Source organism: Mus pahari, chromosome 18, assembly GCF_900095145.1.
Source record: "Mus pahari chromosome 18, PAHARI_EIJ_v1.1, whole genome shotgun sequence".
Lineage (NCBI taxonomy): Eukaryota > Metazoa > Chordata > Mammalia > Rodentia > Muridae > Mus > Mus pahari.
Genome location: NC_034607.1, coordinates 51,040,311 through 51,062,333, shown reverse-complemented (window position 1 = coordinate 51,062,333; position 22,023 = coordinate 51,040,311). Strand labels below are relative to the sequence as shown.

General features: G+C 43.4%; 2 protein-coding genes across 3 annotated transcripts in view; both read right to left on the bottom strand.

Moving 5' to 3' along the window:
* Camkmt (calmodulin-lysine N-methyltransferase) overlaps nucleotides 1–22,023 on the bottom strand; it is a 365,448-nt gene that overhangs the window by 86,729 nt on the left and 256,696 nt on the right. The gene's annotated exons all lie outside the window — the stretch shown is intronic.
* LOC110335713 (60S ribosomal protein L35a) lies at nucleotides 9,270–9,692 on the bottom strand. The gene has a single exon (XM_021218033.1). The coding sequence runs from the start codon at nucleotides 9,635–9,637 to the stop codon at nucleotides 9,305–9,307; it is 333 nt and encodes a 110-aa protein (XP_021073692.1). The 5' UTR covers nucleotides 9,638–9,692; the 3' UTR covers nucleotides 9,270–9,304.

Here is a 22,023-nt window from a genome sequence, read left to right as displayed (position 1 = left end):
CACTTAGAAGTCAGGTTTACATGCACTGGGGGGGGGGGGGAATGAAGCAGCTATCACAATTATTTTCACTTTAGTGAATTTGCCCTCCATTGGAAGTCAGACACTTGATATCCTAACATATCCAGCCAGTGTCACAGTGCATGCAAAAGGAAACGTGACTGATTAAAGGATGCCTGGTACAGAGGGGATGGCACCCTATGAGTGAAGACACCAGTCAGGGCGAGTGTCAGCGGTGCGACGGCTTACGTGTGAACTTTCTCCAACTTGAACCTGAGAAAAAGAACAATCGAGAACTGAGTCCTTCAAATTTCTAGAAGGGCTTGACATTCCTTCAAAAGTGTGTTTTACTAACCACTTAGCGGAGATCAGGAGGTGCCAGGGGAAGGGCCGGCAGAGCAATTATCATCCTGCACAGTCAGCCTGATGCTTATTCACAGACAAGAGCGGCTTGTATTCTGCCTCGCGCCAACTGTGCGTGTTGCTGATAATAGAGCAGAGGCAGTGCTAAATTGGTACTAAACTAGCAGCCCTCGTTTACTTCCAGCAACTTATTTGTGGAAGGCAATGAAGGCTGGAATATTTTCTCAGGACTGCGAGAATAGCCGACTCATTGTTAACATTAAAATTAGTTTTTGACATGGTACATGCCATGCATTTACTTTTCCTTAAATGGGAACTTCTGTGCCTGGAGAAGACTGCTGTTGGCGTTTCTTTTCCCCTGAGGATAATGCGTCCTTTCACTAATGAACCCATCCAGCAGTGGCTGGGAATCAAAGTGGTCACCATTTTATGGCTCTTCGTTCAGAACTTCGAAGACCACTGCCCTTGGTTTGAGCAGTGCGTTATTCTTGAATTATTATCATATTGTCATTGCCCTGACTCAAATACTTGGAGTGACACCCAAGGCAGAGGTGGCTGTGAATGTGGCAGTGGTCACTGTCTTGTGATGAATGCCAAAACCTTAACTTACGTTTATAAAACTTAACCTTCCTATGTCCAGTTGCTGGGGCAGGGGCAAAGAGAATAGCCAAGAACAGGGTTATAATATTCTTTTTAAAGGAAGATGTATTTTTTAAAATTTAGGTTTGTGTGTTTGTGCCTACATGAGTTTATGTGTACTACGTGGGTTCAGGTACCCACAGGGGCATGAGAGTATCTGATCCTGGGCCTCTACCAGAGCAGTACATGCTCTTAGCTGTTGAGCCATCGCTCCAGCTCCAGGTACAACATTCTTTATGTGTTTATTTAACCACATTCCTCTGAATCCATGGGTTCAACTTTCAGACTCTGTACTCTCATCTTCAACCCCTGGTCCTTACTCCAATAAGTCAGCTTACCGGAAACTAGCTTGGGGGCATCAGAATCCCACAGAAGTGGAAGGGGATTCTGGCAAGGTTCTGGCAGCACACCAACTCCGTCACAAGCCTGCCTGTGCAGTTCTGGGGCCTTTCTACTAAGTAGAGAGAGTTCAGGATCAACACCATGAAGCTAAGGAGACAAGGAAGAGGCAAGTGTTGCTGTTGAGGCCAAGACAGCTACTTATGTGGAAAGGAAGGTGAGCAGAAGGAGTCACCATTTTAAAAACCTTGTGCAAGAATTCCAGAGGCGGTCACTTTCCAGATCAGTGAAAGCGAGGCTAAGAAGGGATGGGAAGGTAGGCTAGCAGAAGGAAACACCCAGAAGACATTGTGAATGCAACCGCACTGTAGTTTTAGCCAGAGTGGAAAGCAAAACAGGCGCAAATACCAGCTAAGTTAGCCACTGAGTGGGGGTATACGCTTTTACTGAGTGAGCCCTGCTGTGGGAAAGAAAAGCCACACCAAAGTACCAGGTCTTCACGTGACTACACAGCTCAAGAATGAGTCAAGAGTAATGAGTTCAACTCAAGTGTTTGGACAGATTGGCCACTCTGTAGCCATGCCTGAATTAGCTGGAAATTGGAGTGTGTTGATGAGTGGTCTTGCTGGTCACTGCTGAGAGAGCAGCCACGTGATCCCAGGCACGCTCTGCAGTGAGCTCAGGGAGAGCCCAGGAAGCTGAGGGCATCATGTGCACAACTGAGCCTGGATGTCGAACACGAAATGGGTAGCCAACGCTGTCCCCAGTTCCCAAATGTCAAGGGTGACAAGACATGACAGAGCAACGTCACAAGGCAATGTGACCTCCGTATCGATCGTTATGGAGGGTCTTCTCCAAACCGCTTAAAGACTGTTTGGGTTTTGTGGCTGTTAACGAGTTTTCTGAGTCCCAGAAAACCAGCTGGGTAAAGAACATAGCTACCTTGGAGTCTGTACTTGGAATGTTGAGCTTTGAGGACACATGTGTGCTGGACAGCTCCCTGGAGGGTAGGTTGCTGCCAGCCAGGATCTAGTGTGCCCTTACTACAGGAACTGAAGACAATTTCAACAGCAGTTTGGAAAGAGGTAAAAGAGCGGTACTCCCTTCACCAAAATTCAGTGTCTTCTGATTAGCATTTAGGATCAAGAGCATTGTAAAGTAAAATAACTGTAAAATACAGTGGTTTGCTTCCACAGATGCAAAGAGTCTGAGAGAAAAATGAATCCTTACGAAGGGAAAAGGCTAATGCACTGGAAGTAGTGAGACAGGAATGAGAGAGAGAGAGAGAGAGAAGAAAGTTACCATCAACTTAGCATCTACTAAAACGGCCAGCATAGCTTCTCCATTGGGCTCCCTCCTACAGAGGAGGGGACTAAGCTCAGTGAGCTCAGGAAAGGAGCTGACACCCTTCTCTCCTTCCCAGGGCAGGCAGAACCTTGAACCGAGCCTCAGGTCTTGGTCTACCTGACCTCAGGGTCGCTTACACTGGGCCAGCTAGGATGTCAGGGGGCCATAACTGACAGGCTTCATGACTTATTGAACTTGAGGCATAGAGAGAACGGAGTACAACTCAGAAAGTAAGGGTTCAGGCGACATGTCAGAGCAGTGAGCCTGTTTGAGGATCAAGAGGATCTGGGGGGAATGTTATGGTTGGATCCACTGGAAATATGGAACTGTGTTCAGGTCTAAGATTTTACATAGGATATAAAGGTAAGAAATGCCTATACAGATAATACTTAAAAATCTGAAAGCAGGTAAGTATGGATCAAGGAGGTAAAGGTGGAGTTTAGAAGACTGTATCCTCACAGAAGTCCTTCATAACTTGAAGCCACAGTCTCACCATTTGTAGAATGAGTATATTTGATAGATGAAGGGGTACACAAGATAGTGTATACATGCAATCCAATAGTATTCAGTCTTAGAGGATGCATGACATGTATGGAATTCCTAGACAGCCAAATCCACTCAGACAAAAAGCATGACAGCTTTCAGGGCTTGGGTGACAGGAATAGGGAATTGTTGTTTAATGGGTGCAGAGTTTCAGGCTATTGAAGGTGAGCTGTGCTGAAGGTTGTCCGGTGACATCAACATATTAATGCATGGAAACGCCATTTTTCTGGTATGTGTATATTCTATAGTTAAAATTAGAAGTTAAACAACACAAATTTAAATGGCAACAACAATATTTATATCCTAGGATTGATGTGGGAAGAAAACATGCCAATGTTTGAAAACTCAGGTTAACACCTGGTGTGGCGGTTAGAATAGGAACGGGCCCCATACACTCATATTTGAATGCTTGGTCGCCAGGGAGTGGAGCTATTTAAAAGGATTACAAGGGTTAGGGGGTGTGGCCTTGTTGGAAGAAGTGTATCACTGGGGTCGGGCTTTGAGGCTTCAGAAGCCTGTGACAGGCTTAGCTGTGTCCCCCCNCCCCCCCACCCCCGTCCCTGTTTCGGTCTCTCTGTCCCTTTCTCTGTCTCTGTCTCTCTCTGCCTGCTGACAACAGATCAGGATGCAAAGCTCTCAGCTTCTTCTCCAGCACCATGCCTGCCTGCCCCACCCTACTCCTCCCATGATGAACTAACCTCTGAAACTGCAGTTACATTCTGAGAGCTGCCTTGGCTGCAGTGTCTCCTCACACAACACAACAGCGAGTGACAGAGACACCAGCAGACACTTTGTCAATAAAAGGTTCAATAAAATTGGTTTCTTCCTCTTACTGGAATGGAAGATAAAAAGAAGAGCAGAGAGTGGGTGGGGAAGTAACAAAGGAAGAAAGCCAGAAATAAAAAATACCGCGGACATTTTGAAAGACGTGTTTCTAGTAGAAGGCTAATCAACAGTATGAAACATGGCCAAGACTGAGCGGAAAGCAATCTCATTAAGGATCTATGTATGCACACTGGAGAAAAGACAGCATCTTTATGTCAGAAAACTCTAGTGGGAAAAATAAAATGACGCTTCCCTCTTACACGGAACATAATTCAGTTCCAAATGGATCAAATTTATCCACATTAGACTTGGACCTCTGGCATTTCTAGAAGAGAGAGTAGAGAGTATACATCAGGATATGGACTCAGGTGAGGACTTTCTGAACAGGATTATGGTTGCCCAGGAAACACCCAATAATCAACAAGTGGGGTTTCATTCTAAAGAAACTGTTAACCAACTGAAGAGGCAGCCTACCAAACTGAGAAGAGAAATCTCTGTTAGCTACATATCTAACAGAGGATTAGGATTCGCATCTAGAACACACACACACACACACACACACACACACACACACACACAGGATTAGGATTCGCATCTAGAATGAACACACACACACAGGATTAGGATTCGCATCTAGAATGAACACACACACACAGGATTAGGATTCGCATCTAGAATGAACACACACAAAGAAAAAAAAACGAAAAAAAAAAAAAACAGAAAAAACAACAACAACAAAAAAACAGAATGAACACACACACACCTCAAAAAAGTAGGTTCTAAACTGAACAGAGAATTCTTTTTTTTTTTTTTTTTTGGTTTTTTTCAAGACAGGGTTTCTCTGTGTAGTCCTGGCTGTCCTGGAACTCACTCTGTAGACCAGACTGGCCTTGAACTCAGAAATCCGCCTGCCCCTGCCTCCCGAGTGCTGGGATTAAAGGTGTGCGCTACCACTGCCTACCTCTGAACAGAATTCTTAAAAGAGGAAATACAAATGGCTAAGAAATATTTTTTAAAGGCGTATACCATTCTTAGCTATCAGGGAGATGTAACTTAGACTACTTTGATCTGTCACTGTATCTCTGTCAGAGTGGCTAAGGTTGAGAAAACAGGAGATGACAAATGCTGGTGAGAGTGGGAATGGAGCCCTTGAGCACTGTGGAGGGACTGCAGACTGGTACAGCCCTTATGGACATCAGTGTGGTGGTTCCTGCCAAGTGATCCCGCTATGCTGTTCCTGGGGCATACAACCCAAGGACTGCAGAGACAAGCTCACCCACATCCATAGCTGCTCTGCTGACAGTATCTGGGACACAGGAACAGCCTGGCTGGCTGTCAGCTGACGAATGGACAATGCAAAGGTGCCGAAGTACATGCAATTCATCTGGCTGTAAAAGAAACAGGCTTGCAGGTAAATGGGTGGAGCTGAGGAGCAGTATACTAATGAGGTCACCCAGACCCAGAAAGACAAAATCACGGGTTCTCACACACAGCAGCTTTTAGATGTGAGCCTTTATATTCATGTATTTAACTTGCAGTACCTGTAGAGTCCAGGAAACTGGAAATGGTTCCAACTAGTTTGCCTTTTATTTTTATTTGTTTACAAAACATCATGACCAAAAGCAACTTGGGAAGGAAAGGGTTTATCTCAACTTACAGCATCTATTCTACTGTGCAGGGAAGTCAGGGCTGGAACTCGAGGCAGGAAATGGGAAGTCCAGAGGCTTGTTCCCTAAGCTTGCATTCGGCTTCCTCCCTCTTCCTTCTTCCTTCTTCCTTCTTCTTCCCACCTCTTCCTCCCTCCCCCTCCAGCTTGTTGAGAGAGAGTCTGTCTATGTAACCTTGCTGTTTTGGACCTTGCTATGTTCAAGGCTGACCTTGAACTCACAGATCCTCCTGACTCTGCCCCTAGACTTCAGAATAAAATCCAGCTCAGCTATCTTTTTTACCCTCCCATGAACACCTGCCCGGGGTGGGGTGGGGTAGGGTGGAGTGGGGTGGGGTGGGGTGGGGCGCTGTTCACAACGGGCTGAGCTGTACCCCACCAACTACAGACATTAGACATATGTGATGGAGGTATTTTCTCAATAAGTTTCCTCTTCTTAGATGACCCTAGTTTGTGTCAACTTGACAAAAAAACTAACCAGCAGAGGGGTCACTGTGGAAGCGGGGGTAAAAAGCTTAGGAGGGGCAGCAGCAGAAGACGGTGGGCTGGAGGGGAAACAGATTATGGGGTAGGAGGTGGGAGTTGAGGGAGAGATGAGAAAGTAGGGGATAAGAGCTAGGATGAGAGGAAAACTAACACTGAGGGTTTGAAGAAAGCCATATGGAAGCCTATTATTTCATAACACACACACATGCCCCTAGTAAGTGCTCTACACCCACGAGTATATAGGCAATGCAGATTGGATTGTATGGAGGACAGAAAGTTGGGGAGACTGGGGAGTTAGAAGGACCACTGGGAGTGGCTATGGGAAAATATACTACACACTTACCAAAAAAGATCATGTTCTGGTTACTAAGAATGTACCATTAGGGGCTGGAGAGGTGGTCCAGAAACTATGAGCATTCCCCGCTCTCTTAAAGGACCTTAGCTCAGTTCTCAACCCTAACATCAAGTGGCTCACAGCCATCTATAGCTCCAGTCCCAGGGGAATCTGACACACTCTTCTGGCCTCTGGGAACATTGTGCATGCACGACATGCAGTCAGATACTTTTCACACACACACTTAAAGACAGAAAAGAAATCTGTTAGCCAGGTGGTGGTGGTGGTTCACGCCTTTAGTCCTAGCACTCAGGAGGCAGAAGCAGGTGGATCTTTTTGAGTTCCAGGACAACCAGTGCTACACGGTGAAATCCTATCTTGAAAAACAAACAAACAAACAAACAAACAAATCTTTCAAACAAGACTATGTGTGTGCCCATATACTCATCAGCATGTGTGTGTATAATGCATATAGTAATTTTTAAATTATGAGAATTATGCATCTATCATCTATTATCTACCTATCATCTACCTATCTACTAACTCTTGCTACCTATCTCTATCTATCTATCTATCATCTATCTATCAATCTACTTATCAATCAATCTATCTATTATCTATCTATCTATCAATCTATCTATCATCTATCTATCTATGTATCTATCTATTATCTATCTATCTATCTATCATCATCATCTATCTATCTATCCTCTATCTATCTATCTATCTATCTATCTATCTATCTATCTATCTATCTATCTATCTATCATCTATCTATTTATCTATCTATCTATCATCTATCATCTATCTATGTATCTATCTATTATCTATCTATCTATCTATCTATCTATCCTCTATCTATCTATCATCTATCTATCTATCTATCTATCTATCTATGTATCTATTATCTATCTATCTATCTAATTACTGAAAACTTCTGACAGAGTGTTGGACCCAATATGAGTTTAAGGCATTGGTTCTTAAACTGTGGATGGTGACCCCTTTGACAAACCCCCGTCTCTGACAATATTGACTTTACGATTTGCGACATGATCCAAATTACAGTTATGAAATAGCAACAAAAATAATGTTAAGGTTGGGGTCCCACAATGTGAGGATCTGTAGTACAGGGTCACAGCGCGAGGGAGGCTGAGAGTGCTGGGTTAAGGAATAAGTACTGAGCCGACAAACAATGGAGGCAAAGACTGCAAATTCGTTCCTAAGAAGTTCAGAAAGACAGATGGACAAGGAAGAGTGGGGATTAAGGAATCGTGGGGGAGGAGGGTCTCACACTAGCATCTGCTGCCCCCCCCCCCGTCTTTTAAGGTGGCAAATCTAAATCATGTTTGTAAACAGAAGAGAGATTGGTGGGGAGGGAGGGGTGAGGGGTCCCACAAACAGAACAGAGGGGGTTCAGTGTAGAGAGGAGGGGACACTTTAGGATGAGGAGTGGGGAGGACTGATGGTTGAGTTCTTATTTTTCTATCTTCCTTTCCCCCCCCCCCGTCCTACCCCCACCCCCACCCCCTTGTGGGGAAGAAATCATTACAAGCCAAGAATGAGAGGCTATTAGCGGGGCAGAGAGACAACAAAGCTGTATAATCAACTCTTAATTATCAGCATTTTGGTTTATCAGCTTCACATCTTGCTTTCAAGCAAGTTAGCCCTCACTCGGCTTAATTGCTTGCTTTGTTAGAGCCTCAAACTCAAACGGAATATAACTTTGTATGTGGCCTGCAGCCCAGCGGGGTGACATTCTGACACCTGAGCACTTAGCCACCTGCCTGGTTGGGAAGGATTCACCCTAAGACACTTTGGCGGAGCTTGGAGGCTTCCCAGCAGGCTGGGAGACCTGTGGTTAGGTTCTCCAGGTGTTGCCGAGTGCCTTTCAAGTGTGTAGCATGGGAACTCTGTCCACAGTGATCCCACAGATCATACATGCATATGTGTGTATATATGTGTATATGTGTTTGCAGGGTTAAAATAAAGAGCAAATAGCCAAGTGTAATTCACGATGGGTTGGGATCTGCCTTTGGTGGTCAACTGTTCCCTCTTCGAGAGCTCAAACGATAGATAATTCATTGTAATCTGCTTACCTCCATACAGTAAAGCAGAACAAGGGTCACAGTGGCAGATCCAGTGAGGAGCCAGGTCCCAGGGAGCTCTGCCAGACAAGGTATGATTCTGCGAGGTTTCCATTTCTGGGGCAAGTGGGTGCTTTCTTTTCTATTTCAGGATTGCTGGAAGCTTTGGTCCATGAGAAACAGCACACAAGACTGAAACATTTCTTCTACTGTACGGGATTTGCCGTGAAGCTCAGTTGTACGGCTGACCTGGGAAGAACATGGAGCCAACCACGCTCTGATTGGAGCCTTGGCATCCCCAGGACTGTGGGACCCCAAAAAGCTGCTCAGGACCCTTTGTTTCAACCCAGAACATGGCGTTACAGACATGTCCTCTCTTGCGGTGTAACCCAAACTCCCATTGTCTGTCACCTGCAGTGGCAGCTCTTCTGTTTCCCAGTGGCCTGTCTGCCTCCTTTGCCCTCTAGTCTCTACAGCTCTGCCTCTTCCTCTCTTCCGATATTCCGATGTCGCCTCCTTCACTTAGCTGCTCTTCTAGAGAAGAGATTCTGTTACCAACAGAAGATTGCTTTCGTCTACTGAGTAGCAAACCGGCCAATCACTGACTGCTTTGGGGATTTTTTTTTTTTTTTTTTTTTTTTTTTTTACAAATCTACTTTTATTTATTTACTCTCCATTAGTTCAAATCCGGGATGGGTACAGCATCACACGGATTCTGTGACCAATGGCCTTTGCAGGAAGGTTGCTTCGGAATTTGGCACGAACCATACCACTGTTTCCGTGGGCCCGAGTTACTTTTCCCCAGATCACTCTGGTTTTGTTTGGTTTGCCTCCAGGAGTCACTGTATTGTTTTTTGCTTTATACACATAAGCACATCTCTTGCCTAAGTAGAACTCCGTCTCATCTCGAGCATACACGCCTTCAATTTTAAGAAGAGCCGTGTGCTCTCTCTGATTCCGGAGACCTCGCTTGTAGCCGGCAAAAATGGCCTTGCACCACAGCCTTCCAGACATGCTTGCTGTTAGAAGTCCTGTTCCCAGCAGGCCTCCACAGGCGCCAAGATGGCGGAAAGAGCTGCTTTGGGGATTTTACATGTGTAAATTAAATATATACATTTCATTTATTCATTTTGGATATGTGTGTGGTGTATGTATGTATGTGTTCGGGGGCTGGGGAGGAGGTTCATAGATGTGTGTGATGGAGCCAAAGGTTGATGTCTGGTATTTCCCGCAGTTGTGCTTACACTCTAGTGTTTGAGACAGGTTCTCCGAGCTCACTGATCTGCTAGGTTGGATGGGGGCACTGTCCCAGAGCTCGTGTGCCAGCTGTGCATAGCGCCACACCTGGCTTGGATGTTGTGGATGTGAACTCAGGCCCTTAGCTTGCTTTACTGACTGAGCCACCTCTCCAGCTCCCTCTGTTTAACTAATCACTCCCAGGGTTCTTTCTTTGACCACAATGGAAATTTTCAATATCAAAAAAAGATCATATATATATATATATATATATATATATATATATATATATATTTATGGAAGTACTCAGAAATCTGGCATGTATGCGATTGATTGAGATCATTACTCCTTGTTTCAGAACTATTCCAGGGTCTAAAGTTGTTCTAGGAGAAAATTACACATAACCAAGGCATTGATTTATTTTGATTAGTGGTTATGAAATATCTATTTACAAGAACTGTTACTAAAAGAAGGTGGGAGTGGGGAGTAAACACCACAAATAGAATCTGTCTAGCACTCCAACTACACAAGAACCCCATTCCTGGCGAGTGTGGTAGTCCTCACAGTGTTTCATGGTTGTAATTGCACAGAAGTGTCTGATAACCCAATGAAACTACAGTGTGCTTCTAAACTAGGATAATGCCTTCAACACCACAAAGCCCAGTCTCCTACCATGTCATGGGGGTCCCTTTGAATGACATATTCTCTACTCATGTTGAAAGACACTAAATTAGAGAAGGTCCCGAAACTCAACCAAAGCAGGGCAGTGTTGTAATGGTCCAATTGCTTGTCTAATTCTGCATAAAGAGACTCAAGAGGGGCCCACTGAATACCGGGCCAAGAGCAAACAGGAAGAGAAAATCAAAAACAAAAACAAACAAACAAACTTAAATCTATAGAAATTGATTGTGTTGGCCACAGAACCTGGAAACATGGCCTCTCAAAATCCAAACTGGACACAGCACTTGGGAGTGGAACTTGGAGTGGCACTCAGGAGGGCAGGCTGCTCTGAGAGTGGATGGGACTCAGTCTTCCCGGGGAGCATGGATTGCTGCCAGTCAGCAGACCTCCTCACTAGCCTGCAAGCAGCTATCTCGCCATTATCCATCCAAAGAGTAATCAGGGTGAAAAGGACAGTCAGTGTGAGAGGAAATAATTGCAGCTTAAACTACTCTTGCTCATTAAGAAGCAAGACTATGTAGGGAGCGTGGGGGTGGGGAGGGTCAGGGAGAATGGTATTGAGTTCCCATCATCCTGTCAGGGCAGGTCAAGTTTTAGCTCTAGCAATTTTGGCATGATTTTCTATAATCACATTATGGTTAAAAGTATATTAATCATAGTAACTACCACCATCCTATGGTGAGAGTAATATTTGCAGACGGGCAGGGACAGAATCTAAAGTCCTTCCCCAGGTCTGCCTCTGCCTGTCTGGTGACAGCTGCCCGGTTTTTTTGTTTGTTTGGTTTGGTTGTTTTTTTTTTTTTTTTTTTTTTTTTTTTATTTATTTAGAAAAAGGCAAAACATTCATACATATAAAGTAGAATAAACCAAAAAAAAATTTTTTTTTTTTTTTTTTTTTTGTCAAAAAAAAAAAAAAGTGATTGAGAATCATTAACAAAATTCTGAGAATGTAATTCCCTTCCTTGAGTGGAAAACAAAGCAAATACGTGGTAGGAAAGGAAGGGAGAAGCTGAGAGTGTGTGGGACTGAGACAAAGGTCAAACCAGCAGACAGTAGCTCATAGGGCTGAGGAGAGAAAGATCGAGTAAACATGGGGACAAGCTGTGCTTCTCGCTTCTAGGCTCTGCTCTCAGGGGACATTGGGCACTGTCTTGGGACATCTTGGTTGACCACATGGGGCAGGGGGTGGAGTCCTGCTGGCTTGGCCAACAGAGGCCATCTACAAGTCAACAGTGTCACCACTGGAAAACTTGGAGAGGAGATCTAAATATGTGAATTTCATTTTTACACCTCGTGCTGTTTACTCTCCTAGGTCTTTATTATTAAGATGTCTGAGAATGCATGTCATAGAAGACTACATGGGTACCCACAAATAGGACCAGAGATGTAGGGAACTAACACAGGTTAGGAAATGACTGATTTTAAGTGCCAGTCCGAAAGGATTAAAAATGGTAGAATTTCTGGTGCCTCAGCAGAACAAGAAAATGAGTTTGTGATTTCAAATTGTGTCAAAATAAATTCATGACATAATAAACTATAAAGGAGACTACAACGTTGGTTAATCAGCGATGCTGGGCATTTGAAGGGCCTCGTGTTAGCCGTGGACAGAAGACTGCTTACTAATACTACAGGCTCCTTCTAGACTGCAGCTGGCCATGGAGGGTGGGGGGCTGGAGTCAGGTGAGCAGGCCTAGCAGGGATGAGCAGGGGGCCCAGGCTATGTTTTAGGGGTATAATCTCTGAAGAGTTACCTCAGAGCGGAGACAGTGAGAAGAAGCACAATTGTGGAGGTGGTTTCTTGAAGCAGGGCTCCTGGGAACCTACTGAAATTGCACATGACCAGGGGTCTGCCCCAGATTCAGGGGATCTGAAGCTCTGGAGGTGAACGGTAGCAATCACTGTTTAAGTGAACGTTCTAGAAGCCCACGAAACTACTTTTGTGAGTCAATTTTTTTTTTTTTTGTATTTCAACTTAGTAGCTAAACATTAGAAGCATCTGTGCATTATGTCATGTGGACACTGGTAAAAAAAGACAAGCTGAAAGTTTGGACAGCTATAACACATCCCTGACCAAGGACTAGTATTTCAAATATATGAGGGATTCTTAAGTCAGTAAGAAAAAGACAATTAACCCACGAGCAAAATGGGCCAAAAATACGAGTATGCGGGTATTTCACAGAAGAGACAACGAAAGCCTATAATTATTGAAAAGTGGCTGATTAGCAAATGGAGAAATACAGATTAAAACCACGAGATGCCATTACCTAAGTACAATGCTAACAAAAAAATTAAAATTCGGTGCCAAGTTTTGGAACACACAGTGGAACAGAGAAACCTTCATCAGGCACCCATGCCTGTATAACTTCATACCAGTCTAGAAAACTGTATCTAGTAAAATTAACCCAACAATACCAGCCCCACTTAGATAACCTACAGAAATGCTTGTACACTCAGATACGGCATTGAGTATAAAAATATCCATAAGAACTCCATTAGGAGGCGTAGACAGTTCAGAAGTAACCCAGGTGTCCATCAATAGTAAAATGGGGAAAGTAGATCGCAATTCGCCACTGCAGTGTAGCAGAAGTGGATGAGCTGCACACAATGTGGGGGTTTTAAGATGGGTGACTAAAGCAGTTAGTAGGAAGTAGGTAATGTCCTTCCAGAAGCTGAGGAGACGGTTCAGGGGTAATTATACTTGCTGAGCAAGCTCTGGAATCTGAAACATAAGCTTCCCAGTTTGGCCTCAGCACACCGTTCCTGCCCGACCTCAGAACCCCTGCCTGCTGACTCCGTCTTGGTCAGTCTCAGCCATGGCTACACACTAAAAAGGTCACCAGTGGTGGCCAGTATTTCCTAGAGGGCACTTGGTCAACTCTGTTCCCTAGCCAGGACTGGAGACCGCTGTACTTCTCCCTTTGAAATGTCTGCTAGGGATTCAAGGCACATCCCCATGCTGTCTATTCTTAAAACTTCTCTTCCACTGAGGGGCCACTTCTGTTTGGGTGCCAATGATGCTGTTTCTCTTCTTTGTCTGGTTTAGTTTATGTATACGCCTTTATCCCTTTGGTTGAATACGCCTTAGGGCCATAATGATATTCATACCACCTTTACATATACTATGTAAATATTATATGAATAGATTAATGAAATGAAAATCAAGTCAGTAAGGAACAGCGATGAACTGACATGCTTATTACACGTGCATTCTATATAGCGCCCGTTGGTTCAGACCAGAGTGGCTGTGACATTGCTACATTTGTGACTGACCTGCGAGCCCAGCAAAGCGAGCGAGGTGCTTATTTGCTGTTTATTGAACCCTTTCCACATGATTAGAAACTGAAGTATTATGAGCCTCATTTTATACAAACCAGAACTTTAGTCTTAAAGAATTTATATAATCTATCCAAGTCTCTTGGCAACTAAACCTCTACTCAGAATTACATGTAATCTCAGAATCCAACAGATTTCTACTTTTAATAAGCAGGTCATCATGAAATAAGTAAAACCTAGTTGTTTAACAGAAATAGGTGCCATACAGGCTGAGGGGTTGGAGAGAGGGGAGCCCAAGGCTCTGATGTAGTAGTGACCCACCATGGGTCCTCTTGTCACCCTCCCTCCCACTCCTTAGTCTCTTGCTTATTTCTCCCTTGGAGTTGTTGCCATAAACTTTCTTTAAATTTTGTATCCTTGATTAACTGTCTTCTTTCACTAGGATGTAACTTTGTCCATTTGCTCTGGGCTGTATTTCTAGCACTTAAGAATGTCTGTCACACAGGTGACGACCAAGCCACATTTCTTACAGGAGTGTAAAGAAAGAACAGAAATGAGATCCTGAAAAATTGACTGCCGGGGCCTAAGACGGTGTGACGGTCAGTCTTCATCGTCAAGTGTAGCGCCACCTAAGAGACACACTTCTAAGGGTGCCCGTGACTGTTCCTTAAGAGGCTTATGGGAGGAGAGAAGACCCCACTGGGTGGGAGCAACACCACTCATGGTCTTGGACCTTGCACTGAACGAAAGGAAAAAGTTGAGGTGAGCTGAGCCTTCCCTAGCACTCGCCTCTCTCTGCTTTCCACTGAGGGCACCTCATGCTTCCTGCTGTGGTATCTCCATAGACAGAGCCATACCTATGTAATTACGTTAATCCATGCGCCTATCTACAGGATGATAAGCCAAACACTACGTAAGGACTCTGAGTTACTCTTGAGACATTTCTGTACATTTAAAGGTACATTCAGAAACAGTTATTTTCCCTTCCAAGAAAATTAGTGTTCCCCAGGAATGAACCCCCCCTGACCGGTTATCTAATATCAAGTGGCTAGCTCTAGAAACAGATACAGGTGGGCAATACTGAACAGACTCAGAATCTTGTATTTTTCAATTTATTCATTTATATGTACAGGTAAAAACAACGCTTAAAGAACAGGGGGGGGGTGCATCCAGGAGGGGGTGGGGCGGGCAGACATGGGAATGGTAGGAAAGTCTTGATGGAGAAATAGGGTTATTATGTTTGAATTAAATTAAAAAAAAATAACTCCCCCCCCCCAAATTCCTTCAAACTTGAAGGGACTGAGGTTTTTTTTGTTAGTTTTACTTTGTTTTGAGACAAACACTATGTAGCCAAGGCCCGGGTCTGAATTGTAACCCTCCTGCCTTGGCCCGCCAGCACACAATGATAGCTTTCTGCCATCTTGTTCAGCTGGCACTGAGTATTTAATGCTAGAGTTCTTTTCCAATATAAGCAAAACAAAGTATATTGCAACAGAAGTCTATATGACTAAGCTGCAGTTACCATTAACAGTAAGCACAGTGCACAATAATGTCACATAGCTGCTAAAGGAGGCAGACCATCAGCCCCGCGGCAGATTGCAGAGACCAGGCGCCGGTGGGTCCTTGTTCCTCTTCAGGGATCATTCACCATTCGAAGCATGCCGCTTTTTTTCTGGGTGTCATACATTCAAAACCTTCAAGTTAAAGACTAGAAGATATGAGAGTGAACCCTGGTGTGTGTGCGGCTCTGTGTGTGTTGGGGGGGGGGTGTGTGCCTCAGAATTTCAGAAGTACAATATTGTGGAGAACAGTATCACTTTGGGTTTCAGGTGGGGAAAAAAAAACTTCTCCAACAATCAGAGCTCTCTGAAGCCAAGAGTCTGCCTCAGAAATCATCGATCCAAATGGAAGCATTCAAGCAGACAGGGGTAGGCAGGGGCACGATGGGCTAGAGAAGTGCTTTCTAGTTTTATAAGCTATACCACTTAATCTCTGAAAACTCTTGGCAAAGTATAGAGAGAAAAGGATATATGCAAATATATATGTATATAAGGTATATATGTATATAAGGTATATAAAAGGCAGAGTCCTATCTGTGGAGGGTTTGACGGCACGTAAAGAAGATTCAAGGGGCAGAGAGGTATACTGCTACTCTCAAAAGTGTAACTGGCATCTTTGTAGATTGCCATCACCCCTCTGAAAACCTAAAGAAACTTGGGACATTCCCCATAGACAAAAATAGCTATTTCTTACCCCGCAGTACTTCAGCATATCCTAAATTCAATTTTAATGCCTTATTGGGCAAGTCGTGCACTGGAAGCCTCCATTTTCTTCCATTTAAATGTTTGAGATTGTTCCTTCACAGAAAAAGAAAAAAGAAAACCCGGTGTTCTTTTTAAATACTTATTTTATTTCTTATTTTGTGTGTGTGTGTGTGTGTGTGTGTGTGTGTGTGTCCTTGCGTGGGCTTGCACATGTGAGTACAGGGTCCCATGGGGGCCAGCAGAAGGCACTGGATTGATTCCCTGGAGTTAGAGGAACCAGACTTGGGTCCTCTGCAAGAGCAGCAAGACTGTACTTGAACTAGCCAAGCACCCCTGAGTCCGTGCCACAGATTCCCCCTAGCATAACCTCACAGAACACTAAGCTCAGAGGTGCCACCCCCATTGTTGTTATTCCTTAAAGCAAAGTAGAGTAAAATAAAGTGCGTTCTTCGAGCATGTTACCTTGCTCTGAACCTAACACCACTGAGCAACGCAGGCAGGCCATCTGCCTGTCCCTCGCACAGGGAGGACAGGAAGCCATTTGTTCTTCTTTCATTACTGAACAGCAGACACTGCAGCAAGGGACACATGAAAATAACAATGATTTACTAAAAATGAGCTTTTCCATTAAGGAGGGGAAGGCTTAAAAAGGCTATATGCTGCATAAAATGATTGTCTTTTTTTAAGCACACAAACAAATGCTAAAATCATAGCACTGATTTCATATATCTCTAGTAGCTTTTAAAATACATTGGCCGGGGGCTGGAGAAATGGTTCTGAGTTCAATTCCCAACAACCACATGGTGACTCACAACCATCTGTAATGGGATCTGATGCCCTCTTCTGGGGTGTCTGAAGACAATGACAGTGTACTCATATACATAAAATAAATAAAATCTTAAAAAAAAATACATTGGCCAGGTCATTAAAAAAAAAATCTAAACATTCCTGTCTACATAACCTGACTTTAACTGAGAGAAAGGTTGAAACAGTTTGAAAAAACAGTAGGTCACTGAAGTCACTAGAAGTTTCAATGTGGGAAAATATTATTTCCATTTCTTATGTTGCTATTCTCACTGACTATGCTCTATAATTGTAATTCTTTTTGGTCTTGTTTGGCTGTCTGGTTGGTTTTTCTAGACAGGCTTTCTCCATGTAGCCCTGGCTGTCTTGGAACTCTGTATACCAGGCTGGCTTTGAATGCACAGAAATCTGCCTGCTTCTCCTCTTCTCACCCCCTCAGTGCTGTGATTAAAAGTGTATGCCACTATTGTCTAACCAGCAATACTGAAAGTAAGGTCTCTGAACACTCCCAAGGCCCTTTCATGAGGTCTATTGGAGCTGACGACATCATCATCATCACATCATCATCACATCATCATCACATCATCACCACATCATCATCATCATCAATTTCTGTCTCACTTTCTCATAAGACTCTACTTTCTATGATGTGGTAACAAACTGGATGCAGAAGCCGATATGAGACTGGTTATCTTCCTTTAACAGGCATTAAATTGACTCACAAAAAACAATACCATCTCTTCCACTGAAATGAGTTATTGCCATTGTGTGGAAATTAGTGCCTTCCCCAGGCATGACCTCAGAAATTCCTACACTTCCATGTTAATTGTTATAGTGATTAAGAAGTGAAAATAGCCTCATTGTATGTTCATCACTAGATGAATGGATAAAGAAAACGTGTTACCCAACTAGACAATGCACAGAGAGTGAGAGATTTTCAAACACTTAATCCTGAATGGGTCATCATTGAATCCTTCCTCTCAGGACTAGGGGAGTAAGAGCCAGAGGAAAGGGACAGCACCAGGGAAATCGTGTCTTCCAGACACAGCTGGGCTTACAAGCTCACAGAGACGGTGGCAATGTGCACAGAGCCTACACAGGGTCAAGTCAGACTGGGGGCCCAGCAGACAGGGGAGTGACCATGAGCTTTGATACCTAACCAAGAAGCTATTTCCAACTGACAATAGCTTGCAAAAGAAAAGTTAATTTTTGCTAGTGGAGGCTCAGTGGACATATTAACCCCACTTAAGGGCAGGGCTCCAGCAGTTGATGATAAACTCAATGGGATTTTTGTAGACTTTTTGTCTCAGATTGGGCATTTAAAAAAAAAAAACTGGACTTTTTCTCGTATATTATGGCTTCCAATTTTGTATAAAAGGAAAAAAAGGAACAGCAAAGAAAATGTGGTATAAACACACACAGCTGAATTTATTCAGCCACAGAGAAAAGTGGGATGTTGATGTGTGCAGGATACATCTGGGAAGCAGGTTAAGTGAAACAAGGCACATCCAGGAATACAAATATGTGCTCGTTCGCGCGCGCTCCCATACACACACACACACACACACACACACACACACACACACACACACACACATCTAATCCCTAGGACATGACAAGGGAAGAAGGGCTCTTAGGAGGAGAGGGAGGGAGTGTAATGGACAGGAAGAACGCTGCTGGGAGAAGATGAAGGGAACCAGTAGGAGGGGCCATGCCAAAATGAAATTCATTATCATATATGCTAAACTTAAAAATGAATTGAAAGGAAAATCACAATATCACTCTTCTCACTAAAATTAATCTTAATGTCTGGAAAATAGTATTTTATAAATATTTGTTTTTGTATAAGTGCTTAATAATATTTCAAATAGTTTCTAAGCAAATATTATTTTTTTCTATTGATTTTTTAAGAAGTATGATAAATATTGAGGTAAATATATAAAACAAAAGCTTCATCTTCAGTAATTTTCAAAAGTTCAAAAGGATCCTGAAACCAAAACCTCAAGAATCACTATTTAATAATAGTAATTATAATGTAATAATAATTAACATTAAGTAACAGTAATGTGTGTTATTCTTCAGATTTTTTTTCTGGAAAATAGAATTCCTTTACATTGAGCTAACATTGTAAGAGGATATTTGGGTAGAATAGCATCTTGTTCCTGTTTTCCCAAGAACATGGTGACACAGTAGAGATCCAGTGTGAGACTGAGAAACTGAGGAGGAAAAGGAGCCCTGACACCTACAGAAACAAGGACCGTAAAGCACCTGGGCAGAGCCTCATTCCTTCCCTCTGCTTAGTTTCCATCAAGGTTCAGGATGATGCTAAAGGACTGCAGCACAGTGAGGCCGACAGGGCACCACAGGAAGAAGCCCAAACTGAGCACTGGGCAAAAGGGAGGGAGGAGTGGGCCCGGGAAGCCCTGTTCAAGACTGCTGCAGGGCAAAGCACCTATACTTAGCTCCATTTTTGCTAGCAATGAGACCGAAAAGAAACGTGGCTTGACACAACTGGCTCCCGTGGCTTGGAAGGAAGCAAGCAAGCATAATCTCCCTGGGGAACGGACTCTGAAAACCACCAATCATGAGGCTCTTCATTGAGCGTGAGCAGAGGAAAAGCCTGCAGGAACCTTGTGGGAGGAATTTCACACGTTATTTTATTCTATAATTGAGGAAACAGAGTCTATCAGAGGGCAAATAGATTGCTCAAGGTCAAACAGCTAGCTGTAAGTATCAAAGCCAAGACGGGAATTAAAGTCTGTTTGATTCAGAAGTGTGTGTCTCAACCACTTTGCTAATTCTGTCAAGGTCTTCACATTAAATGACATTAAAAAAAAAAAAATCTCTGGAAGGTCAGCGAGCAATTGTGGCAAGGGCCGTCTATCCCACAGCACACAGTTACAGTTACCTGCTCTGTCACACCAAGGTTCTCACTACGATGAGGCATTAACATAGGAAAGTGATTCATAATAAATAATATGCACAGAATGAATGTATAAAAACCCAAGTGAGACCACTTGAGAAAACATGAAAACAGATACTTGCTCCGCTAGAAGATCACCCAGGACATAGTGATGATGGTTACAAAATGGACATTGTTTTCATCTGAAAGGGTCAAGTGGCGATATTGTCAGCGGATACGGTTTTCTGAAAGAGCAAAGAAGTTATGTTTCAGAGCTAGAGAGATGGCTCAGTGATTAAGAGCACTGGCTGCTCTTTCCAGAGGCCCCGGGGTTCAATTCCCAGCATTCAGATCAGGGCTCACAACCATCTGTAACTTCAGTTCCAGGGGACCTGACACCCTCTTCTGGTCTGTGTGGGCACTGCACCAGTGGTGCACAGACATAGGAACACAGAACGCTCATATACATTCAATACAAATTTTTAAGAAAATGTTTAAAAACATTTTTATCTTTTTGGAAAAATCCACAAAGTGTAACTATGAAAAATTATTCAAAAGGAAAGATACCATTATTTTACATAGAACAGTATGAGGAAGAACACAAGATTTATATGAACTTTAAAGCTAAAATCTAACATTTAAAAAGATGTTGAGTATGTTATATATTATTTTGGACTCTGACTTTAAGGAGTCGGGTTCATTTCCTTTCTTTGGTTAGTAGAAATGCTTGAAAACTCTATTATCACTTTAGTCTATGTTACTGAAATATATTTCTATCCGAAAAATCTAGAAACCAGAAAGCATGCAGCTGGCAAAGACATAGCTTACAATGGAGTCACCTTGCTTCCCTGATTGTATGAGGTGGCGGGCATGACCTCCTTTCAGAAGCCGTCTCTTGGCACCTGCAGTCAGGTACAAGACTCATTCAGAGGGAAGTTCTGTGTGCATCTATTCATGAGTGAAGGACTTAGTGTCATTCCAAACATACACACCAAAACATGGGAGGCATGACCTTGGCTAGAAATATCTTGACGGTACAGGCAAACAAGCCTCTAACCTGCCATGCCCTCTTATGGGAAGAAGAATCCCTTTGTTCTCAACTTCAAAATCATGATATTCATGAGCAGTTTCAATTTTAAGATCTGTAAAGCTCTCTACAAATGAGTCAGGTCAGACATAAAGGTCACTGTATTTAGTGTTGCATAAACTTCAGTCATACATTTGCTATATGTAAATATATAAAGCGAACCGATAGCTTCTACAACTAACTGTTCTCAGCTCTTTTACATACCAGAAACCTCAAAAAAAAAAAAAAAGGTAGATGTCTTTTTGAATTTTCTCCTAAAGTTTTACTCTGCCAGTCCATCACCCGTCTCAGGACTTTCACAGGCTCCTCACACAAGATGGCCCGGGGTGGGGCAGGGTTAAGACTCCCATCGGAACAGTAGGGCAAACTAGCCTCAAGTAGATGCTAAGACAGTCCTGTGCTTGCTGGGCACATTGTAGGTCCCATCTGTGTCCCTGTCAGAAGCCAGCCATCTTAGCAGTGGGTTCTTTGTGAGAACAACTAGCTGAAAGGTGCCACATGTGTTTCCAGAAGGCACAGGTCTGGCACATGGGACATGCTACCGCCCCTCACGCTGGGACAGTCAAGAATCTAGTTACTGTCTGCTTTGAATCTAAGTGTGCTGTAGCAACTAAAATAGGTGTTTCTGTCAGATGTTCATCTCTGCCCGCCTGAATTCTTAATATGTTTTCTTACAATTTTTATTATATTTACTCATCTTATTTTATGTATGTTTTGCCTACATGTATGTACGCATGTGTACCACCTTTGTGCTTGGTACCCACAGAGGTCAGAAGTGGGCATCAGATGCCCGGAAGTGGAATAATGGATGATTGTGGACCATCGTGTGAATGCTGGAAAGTAAACCTAGATCCTCAGCAAGAGCGACAAGTGCTATTAACCACCGAGCCATCTCCCTGGTCCCTGTTCTTACGCTTCTTATTTTGAGTATAATGGTACATGCTTGCCATTCTCTCTCTCTCTCTCTCTCTCTCTCTCTCTCTCTCTCTCTCACACACACACACACACACACACAGGACTTCCTAGAGATGTTGATTCATTCTTTCATGTAATAACTAGAGGGCACCCCAGCATACCAGGTTCAAAACTCTCAGTGAAAGTCAAAGGCTGTCAGAGCAGAAAGGAGGTGGGAGAGAGCTTCCAGAGCTACCAT